Source organism: Pygocentrus nattereri, chromosome 20, assembly GCF_015220715.1.
Source record: "Pygocentrus nattereri isolate fPygNat1 chromosome 20, fPygNat1.pri, whole genome shotgun sequence".
NCBI lineage: Eukaryota > Metazoa > Chordata > Actinopteri > Characiformes > Serrasalmidae > Pygocentrus > Pygocentrus nattereri.
The window spans coordinates 25,546,675-25,556,884 of record NC_051230.1 but is presented as its reverse complement, the minus strand read 5'-3'; the positions used below and the strand labels follow the sequence as shown (position 1 = coordinate 25,556,884).

The window sequence follows — 10,210 nt, the reverse complement described above, 5'->3', positions numbered from 1 at the left end:
TCATTGAACTGCGGCCTAGGGTGTCCTGGTGCCATGTACACTTATGGACATCCTTGTGTTCAAACATGGTGTTCATGATGGACAAACTGTGGTTTGCACAGAAGTCCAAAAACTCAACACCACTCGGGTTCAGATCAGAGAGGCCATTCCTCCCATCACAATGACAGGTCTCACTGTCATTGCCCACATGGAAGAGCAGGAAGAGCACCAGGGAGAGCACTTTCAAGCACCCTTCCCAAGGACTCTAAGAAGGCTGGGTACTCTGAACTGCTGTTCGGTGCATAAGCACAGACAGCAGTCAGGACCCATTCCCCAAGCCGAAGGCATAGGGAAGCTACCCTCTCGTCCATCGTAGAAAACCCCAACATGCAGGCACCGAGTCGAGGGGCTATGAGAAAGCCCACACCTGCCCGCTGCCTCTCACCATGGGCAACTCCAGAAAAGAATAAAGTCCAGCCCCTCTCAAGGAGATTGGACCCAGGGCCCAAGCTATGTGTTGAGGTGAGCCCGACTATATCTAGCCGCTCATTGGCGAGCCCCTCCCCCAGGCCTGGCTCCAGGGTGGGGCCCCGGTAACCCTGTTCCGCGCAGGGTACACAAGTCCTGTTTTCGTCTTTTCATAGGGGTTATTATGGATCAGTATTTTTTGCTTATGATAATTTTAATAGACATCAGATTCAGACTAATGAATGACACTCTATTAAAAGATTAGTTTACCAAGAGTGACACTAGAGTATTTTCACCTAAAAGGAGTTGATTAAGTAAGAGCCTTGTTATAAAAATTATTACAGGACATTAGAGTCGTAATTAATCTTTATTACTTTCACTTTCGCTACTTAAGTACATTTTAGGGAAAATACTTTTGTACTTTTACTGAAGTGGAGGTCTAAAGGGAGGAACTTCTACTTTTACTGGAATAATATTTTAGATTGGGTATCTCTACTTTAACTCAAGAACATCTTTTGTGTACTTTGTCCACCATAGTGTATGAGACACTATGCTAATGTTGCCCAAATTTCAAATTTCATGATTTTCCACATACATATATACACTATATTGCAAAAAGTATTCAGTCACCCATCCAAAGCATTGAATTCAGGTGTTCCAATCACTTCCATGGCCACAGGTATATAAAACACCTAGGCATGCACACTGCTTCTATAAACATTGTGAAAGAATGGGTTGCTCCCAGGAGCTCAGTGAATTCCATCGTGGTACCGTGATAGGATGCCACCTGTGCAACAAGTCCAGTCTTGAAATTTCCTCACTACTAAATAATCCACAGTCAACTGTCAGTAGTATTATAACAACGTAGAAGTGATTGGGAACAACAACCACTCAGCCACAAAGTGATAGGCCATGTAAAATGACAGAGCAGGGTCAGAGAATGTTGAAGCGCAAAGTGTGCAGAGGTTGCCAACTTTCTGCAGAGTCAGTGACCTCCAAACTTCATGTGGCCTTCAGATTAGCTCAAGAACAGTGCATAGAGAACTTTATGGAATGGATTTCCATGGCCGAGCAGCTGCATCCAAGCCTTACATCACCAAGCGCAATGCAAAGCGTCTAATGCTGTGGTGTAAAGCACGTTGCCACTGGACTCTAGAGCAGTGGAGACGTGTTCTCTGGAGTGATGAATCATGCTTCTCTGCCTGGCAATCCAATGGACAACTCTGGGTTTGGCTGTTGCAAGGAGAACGGTACTTGTCTGACTGCATTGTGCCAAGTGTAAAGTTTGGGGGAGGGGGGGTTATGGTGTGGTGTTGTTTTTGAGGAGTTGGGCTTGGGCCCATAGTTCCAGTGAAAGGAACTCTTAATGCTTCAGCAGACCAAGAGATTTTTGACAATTTCATGCTCCTAACGTGGGAACAGTTTGGGGATGGCCCCTGTTCCAACATGATTCCGCACCAGTACATAAAGTAAGGTCCTCAAAGACACGGATGAGCGAGTTTGGAGTGGAAGAACTTGACTGGCCTGCACAGAGTCCTGACCTCAACCCAAAAGAACACCTTTGGGATGAATTAGAGTGGAGACTGCAAGCCAGGCCTTCTCGTCCAACATCAGTGTCTGAGCTCACAAATGTGCTTCTGGAAGAATGGTCAAAAATTCCCATAAACACATTCCTAAACCTTGTGGAAAGCCTTCCCAGAAGAGTTGAAGCTGTTATAGCTGCAAAGGGTGTGCCGACATCTTATTAAACCCTATGGATTGATAATGGGATGTCACTCAAGTTCATATGCATGTAAAGGCAGAGGAGCGAATCCTTTTGGAAATGTAGTGTATCTGTTCTGTTTGGCTGCTTTTGTATTGCATTTTTTCTCATTTATCCCATTCATAGAGCAATCAGAAGAGGCACAAATGATACTAGGTTTATTCTGGTGCCTCTGGCCTATCACTAAATAGAAGTAAGTGCATACTTTTAGCTGTCAAAATACACAAAAATTATTACTCTTTAATATTACTAATTAATAATTACTAATCTTTACCTATCTTTAATATTACTCATTAATATTAGGTAAATACCAAGTCACAAAGTTATTGTGATGACAAAGGATGCTAAAGCTAGATTTACATACATTTTTGATCTAGCTATTAACAAGATTCAGAAACAGTTCATTCCATGGCTCTTGTGAGATCTAATTTAAAAAAGAATAATACTGAACTAAAGCTGAAGACAAATCACTCTACATACTGACATATCTAAGGAAATCAATAAATCAGACCAGCTTTTTAGGTTTGCTATATAAAACACTTGGCTGTAATGAACACAGTAGGCAAGGGAATTAAAACTCAACCACTAAAATGGCCATATTCAAAGATCTCGACAAGTCATGAGCCAGAGAACACTATGCTTCTATTTCATTTTTAAATAACATTTTACTATAACCATAGCCATTACTATAACTAGCCATTAATATTCCAAAATGAGGCAAAACATCAACAGCGAAATACAAGCACCTAAAATATTACATGAAAACTGAAAACAATGTCTGCAGAACTGCTTGATCTAGATAATTGGCAACTTTTCTTTTGCTGCAAGGTCATTCATTCTTGGAATCAGTTTCTGAGCTGATAAATGTTCATATTGGTTGCAGTGGAAACCCAGCTAGTGTATTTGGTTATATGACTGGTATGGTGGAATTACTGTAGAGAAAATATATGGCAGATATTTGATGGAAAAAAGTTTGGACCAGTCCCTTCAAATATTTTATCTTAAATAAAGTGAGAGAATTAATTACACATTACTGAACAGAATTTACCCTCCTGAACATTTCTTACAAAGATTTGAAAAAGATATTAAATTTAGTTTTTCCTTTTGTGATGCTGGTGTAGAAACTCTATCTGATTTCTTTTGGAAATCCTTTTTAACTTTTATTAGCCAAAATATTTGTAATGATTTTTAAAAATGTATTTTACACAGATGTATTTAGTTTTACAATATCTGTAACAGAAGAGGAAACAACTCTAAGATTCTCTGATCAACCGTCTTACAACTTTTACAAAATTTTCCATTCACAAAAGTAAATTTAACAAGCAACTTCTATGTTTTATATTTGTGCAAGAAATTAAGTGATATCTACAAAATATCTCTGTTTCAACCAATACTAAAGCACTAGGTCTCAAATAGTTTTTAAGTTGTTTTTGTTTTTGTTATTATTATTATTGTTTGAATCCCTGACTTTCTTTCCTCGTTTTCCTCAGTTCTCGTTGGACATCTTCATGTGTATTTCATTATATATCTATATAATAAGTATAAGCTCTGTGTTGTTATTCACTTTGTTTAAAGAAAAAATAGCTTGATAAAATAGAAAAATTTTGTAATTTATATATAAAGCATTAATATCTACAGCTCGTCATTATCAAACCCGGGAGAAATAACTAACCACATTTGGACTTCTGAGTGTCACGCGTCCAGCAAGCTCTCAGAGAGACATGGACCCCATCTCCCAGAATCCACGCGGAGATCACATGACTGAGCTACTTCCCTCACACCCGGAGTCCGACTCGGACTCCATTACCCAGAGTTCTCTCACGCTCCTATCATGCCTAAATACTAATACGTATCGCCTGTGTTTTAATCATGTGAATTATGCAGTTTAATTTATAGGCCCAGGTTTTAGCTAGAGCCTTTGCGAGGTATTGTCTTTGCCTTTTTGATTTGCCCTTTTGTACTTTTGCCGGACTTATTGGATCTGTGTTTTTGGTCTCTCGCTTGTTTTGTTGACTTCGTTTTGGATTTGCCCCTTATTTGTTAGGATTGCCATTTTTGCCCTGTTTTCTGACTACATTATATGACCCCGCTTCCAACAATAAAGCCTTCTTGTGTTTTCAATCCGCGAGCGTCTGGTTTCTGGTGACACGTTACTGAGTAACGTTAATATACCCTATATTACAGGAGAGTTCCCATCTTTACTCCTATTATAACCATTAAAACGGTTGAATTTTCAGGTTTGAATTATTGTGGTGAGATTAGATCGTTATATTTTTCATTGTATATTTTCTCCAAAAGCTGTTTTATCGCTACTAGATAGGTCCAGCCCAACTTTGAGCCCTTGCTGTTATCCAATCACCGCGCTCGCGGTTTTCATAACTGAAAACGGGTAGGATTTAAAACGACCGTTCCGCCTGTGTCTGTGATCGCGTTGTTCCAGCGTGAAGCTGCGTTAGGCCAGGTGGTGGCGCTGATTCTGTAACGATAACTATCTCCAACTGCACTAAAGTGGAGAAGCAGAAGATTGTGTTGTGTCCAGCAGTCCACGCCTCCGCGCTCATACAGAGAGCTGAACTGTTGAAGGTAGGAAGCTGTCCGACACTCACTGTTCTTCATTCACTCTGAGACAAACAGCTAGAGACGTATTTGAGTTCTGAAAATAAGATTTGATGGGTTCAAAATAGATTAGACAACGCAGAGGCAGCTTCATTCAAACCAGAGCTGGGTAATAGGAGCAGCTGGGCCAGAATATTTGATAGTTTTTCTCGTTTATTTATATTTTTTACTATAAACAAACATGGAAAACTTCTGTGGTAACTTTAATGATCTGTTGGATTAAAATGATGTTTTGCTTCGAGAACTAACATTGCCTAGTTAGTTGTAAAGACATGTTTTTTGGAACTAGACTCCATTATTCTTGGCTTATATCTCATGTGCTTCTGTTCTTTTGTGTGTTAATCTAATGTTATCAAGATCTCGCCTTCATTATTGGTCATATTATTGGTGTTCATGTAAACTAACTCATGGTCAGGAAAACTGTAAAAATGAGTAAAACTGTAAAAAAATGACTTTCTCCACTCCACTTTCAGTTTGTGAGCATATGAAACAAATCTTACCAACCATTCACTTATGAAAACAATGTACAAAATAGGTAATATCAGTATGAGTCATATGGTTGTAATAGGTGTGGAAATAATGACCAATGTGCTGATGTTATCCAATATGAGTATAATTATATGTACAAATGTGGTGACTCACAGTTTGTTCTAGAACAATAAGAAGTGCTTCATAAGAGCTGTTGATGTCTGGGTTGGGGTTGCTGGTCAATGGCTGGTAGATTAAGAGCTGGCAGGAGTGTCTGTGGTGGGTGTTTGAAGTCTTTTTTGAGGGGGATGTTGTATGTGAGAGCTGTTCAGGAGCTTGATGGTATAGTTCAGATGTTCCCAGTCTCAGTCCTGGAAACCACACACTCTGCAGTTGATTTTTGATTTAGGAGTGTAATGTATTGATGCATTTTTGGTCAGAATTTCATTAATATATCATCTCCTATCTGTGATTATTTGTGCTGACCATTACCATGTACATTTTATGTTAGATTTTTGTGTCTTTACTAGGTATGTAATAATTCACAAAATGTAAAATTTGATTCAGTATGATACAGTGGTGTCTTGATGGCAAACATTTTTTAATAGAGCAAAAAATGAGGCGTGCCTGAATGTGTCTTGTCAATGTTAATGTTTATGTTTGCATCATGCACACACTACACATGCATGTGCAGTTGGGGTGCAGCTGTAATAATGTATACATTTGCAGATTTGAAAATTATTTAGATAGGTCGAGACTTTTATTTAATTTTTAATATTTATTTTGTTTAAATTTCTTGATTCTGCAAAGCTCTAATTATATACTACATATATACTTGTTTGGGATCATATTTAAAACTGTTCTTTAGCAGAACCTTTTTTCAGTGCCTGCCACACTGACCTCTACCTAAGTAACACCCCAAATCACAACCTCTGGAATTTATAAGCACTTCAGAAATAAAGTTCACTCATTTCAGTATGGGTGTGGTAATAGCGTAAGCCCTGGCCTTCCCCACCCACTTTAATCTGATCTGGTGCACTGATGTCTAGTTTTATTGTTCATATTTCCCACAGATACAGATTCATAGACTGAGATTTTCAGATTCAGGAACATATTTTCAGTGATTTTGATAAAGAATGGGATAAAGCTTTATTAATGGTTAAGTCCATTGTAATAAAAAAATAATAAAGAATAACGAAGCAATTTTTATTCTTAAGCCATGAAACACATTGGCAGTCACCGTCTGTCAGTTTCATCTTTCAGCCACAATTCTGATGAGAATGCCCTGTAGAGTGGGATTTTTGCCGCTGCTGGAAGTCTTATATGACCACACGCTTCGATAGACCTGCAAATTCATCTACTTCCTTCACTTTTTAGCCTTTGGCATGCCCAATGTTGCTTTGAATTCAAGAATAACTTCTGACTTTCATTTCTTAAAGCCATATCAGACACTGAAAGTTATGTGCAGAAAGCATTCATTCATATATTTTATATTATTCTCTTGCTTTGTAAGAGTCGATTACCTTTAGTTTCGGGTACTCAACCAGCTCTTTGGATGAGCCTATGGCTGTGAAATGAGGTTTGGAGGATCACAATTTTTTGCTGCTCTCAATTTATCTACAGATAACTTGAATAAAAGCCTAATTAATCTAATAAGCTATGGGACTTTATGTAGAAAAATTAATATTTTGGCTCCTTATTGATCATACAAAGCAGAGAACCCAGTAACTATTAGTGGCAAAATGTACATAGGCTAAAAGATATTGAGTTTGGGATCATTTTGTTCACCACTGTGTGTCAAGTAAACCCAGTTGTTTTTGCAATGAAAAAGTCCAGCTTACTGCACAGTTTCCAATAAGGGCGTGACACTGACTTCAGAACTATGACTCAATTTCAGTGGTGTATAATTCTGTTTGAAATGTGGGAGTAATTAGTAATTAAAGGCTTTCCCATGTCTGAAGGAAATGTATTTTCTGCCAATTCATGTAAGTGGAGCCTATATAATATGTATCAGATTACGTTTGCATTGTACATTGAGTTTAGATTTTCTTTTTTCTTCTTCCAGAAAAAAAATCATGTCCTGTTTCAAGTCTTCCACTGCACTTTCCTACACAGTTTAAACGTGCTTACATTAACACATCAGGACACACCAAGAGGAATGTTAAGCTTCTGGGTTAATGGGTTAAACCTAAGAATATGGCATCCAGAACATGTTCCAGTACTCAGCAAACATCATCTGGTGCCCTCGACATGAACACTTCTCACAGACAAACACAGAACTGCAGCAGGAAGAGAAAACACTACTGTTTAGAGTGTGGAAAGAGTTTTACTGTAAAGAGTCATCTCAAAACACACCAGCGCATTCACACAAGAGAGAAACCGTATCACTGCTCAGAGTGTGGGAAGAGTTTTACTCAACAGACTCATCTCCAACGACACCAGCACATTCATACAGGAGAGAAGCCGTATCGTTGCTCTGAGTGTGAGAGAGGTTTTAATTGTCAGAGTTCTCTCCAAGAACACATGTTCATTCACACAGGAGTTAAACCATATCATTGTTTAGAGTGTGGGAATCATTTTACTCAGCATGTCTCTTTGAAAATACACCAGCGTATTCACACAGGAGAGAAGCCTCATCACTGCTCAGAGTGTGGAAAGAGTTTTAGTCAGCAGAGTAATCTCCAACAACACCAGCGCATTCACACAGGAGAGAAGCCTTATTACTGCTCAGAGTGTGGGAGAAGTTTTAATCAACAGAGTACTCTTCAACGACACCAGCGCATTCATACAGGAGAGAAGCCGTATCACTGCTCAGTGTGTGGGAAGAGTTTTAATCAACAGAGTCATCTGCAGCAACACCAGCGCATTCATACAGGAGAGAAGCCATATCACTGCTCAGAGTGTGGGAAGAGTTTTAAACATCAGAGTCATCTCCTTCGACACCAGCGCATTCACACAAGAGAAAAGTCATATTACTGTTCAGAGTGTGGCAAGAGTTTCAGGCATTTAAAGACTGTGGCGACACACAAGTGCACTAAGGGCACTGGTGGAAATGTACAGTAATGAAGGTAACCTTACCCCATTCTAGCATTCTAGGAGTAATTTTCTCCAGGAAATGATGCTTCCAGCCCAGGTTTGAAACTGTGTTTAGGGGAAAACCACGTATTGTTGTTTGATGCTGTTTCTAAACCATGAGAATAACATTATATATATATATATATATATATATATATATATATATATATATATATACACACACATATATATATATATATATATATACATATATATATATATACATTTCATTTGTTGTGCGTTGGAAACAGTTGAGAAGCTAACCTCTTGCTAGCGTGCTAGCCTTGGTAAACTAGTCTCTTAAATGAAATTGCTCATTAAGCTTTTCTGATTTACCAGATAGCAAGCAACTGTGAGATTACATCTTAATTTAATAGTTGCTTAAATGTTTCAGTGCTATTACTGTCAATAGAAATATGGACCTCGTCAAAACTTTAGGTAGTACTTTGGTCGAAATGTGTGTTTTCAATAGTGGTGAGTGTCAGGTTTCTAGAAATCACCTGGATGTATGCTGTACATGTGATGGAGGAATGAACAGTGCATGCAGAGGGTGTGGTCTCAATAGCCCTTCAGTGTGTAATGTCCCATGTGCCTGGGATTGGGGAGCAGCTTTGCTATTCAACTGTTTTGGTATCATATCTAATTATTTTAGGCAAGATTATGCTTCAGTATATTTTTTTACCAACTATATGTACCAACTATGTTACCCGTTAATTAAGATAATTAAGATAAGATCATTCTCATGGTAAATTTCCCAACTATGAAAATTCACGTAATTTTGCAACCTTAATGGTAAAGGAGTTGGAACTGGGTGTCTCCATCATTGTAGAACTGGGTGAAAGGTGAGCTTTAGGGACTTTCAAGGCCTTGGGCCTTACTGAGAGTGACTCTTGCTGATTTAGGAATAAAATAAAAGCATTAGGACACACAATGAACACTCTCTTTGTTGACCAAATCTCATGAATGACACTGTGTTCAGTAATGTTCCTGAAACGCAGTTCAAATCGGGGTGACAACGAGAAGACTCTGAACCCATCTCTCTCTCTCTCTCTCTCTCTCTCTCTCTCTCTCTCTCTGTCTCTCTGTCTCTCTCACTCACTGTAATTTTAGCCTGCTGGTTTCTTTAATTTTTTTTATTTATTTCAATTTAATTAAGTCATGTGTTTTTGGTGAATATGTTAACCTGTTGAGATTGTTTGTATTTATTATTCAAATGAATGGTTTTTATGTTGCTGTAAACATGAAAAATCCTATTAAACTATCATTTATTCTTCCTTTTACACTGTGTAGTGGGCTTTTTTTCCATATCATTTGAACTTTTTTATACATTCTAAATTTATATCTCATTCTGCCACATCATATAAAATAATATATGCAGATTAATAAGCATTTTGATTCAAATTAGTAAGTTTTTTTTGTGAATGTGTGAATGGGTTTTATTGGTATGAAGATAAGTGCTGTTTCATATTTGTGTTAAAGGAAAGAAAAGACTGAAGCTGTAGTTGGTGTCTGTGTGTGTTTATTATTCTTCTCTGTGTCAGATACTACAGTACCCAAAAAGAAGAAACAGTGCAGTGAGAATTTCTGCATGAGAATTTTTTTCTTCCAGAATAGTTGAGCTGTGGGTGTGTCTCTCTCTCTCTCTCTCTCTGATGCTCTTTGTTCTTGTGTAGTGTGCCAATGCAGCTCTGCAGGATCTTTCACTTCAAAAGCAGCATTAACCACAGTTAAAGATGTTCATTATTATTAAGTGCCATCAAGTAATTTCTGACTCCTGGTGACCATACAGAGGACAGGATATTATGGACAGGATGTCTTCTGTTTGGGTCTTCAGGCTTCTGA

At 38.2% G+C, this 10,210-nt stretch overlaps 1 protein-coding gene across 1 annotated transcript; it reads left to right on the top strand.

The window, feature by feature from the left end:
• The first annotated feature begins 4,725 nt into the window (after window positions 1-4,725).
• Window positions 4,726-8,477, top strand: LOC108437410 (zinc finger protein 239-like). The gene is made up of 2 exons (XM_017714493.2): window positions 4,726-4,792; window positions 7,359-8,477. Exon 2 carries the CDS (start codon window positions 7,490-7,492, stop codon window positions 8,354-8,356), a length of 867 nt encoding a protein of 288 aa, XP_017569982.1. The 5' UTR covers window positions 4,726-4,792; window positions 7,359-7,489; the 3' UTR covers window positions 8,357-8,477.
• Window positions 8,478-10,210: the final 1,733 nt, after the last annotated feature.

Excerpts from the sequence above, each read along its gene's own strand:
- LOC108437410 (XM_017714493.2), top strand. The coding sequence starts at position 7,490 with ATGGCATCCAGAACATGTTCCAGTACTCAGCAAACATCATCTGGTGCC.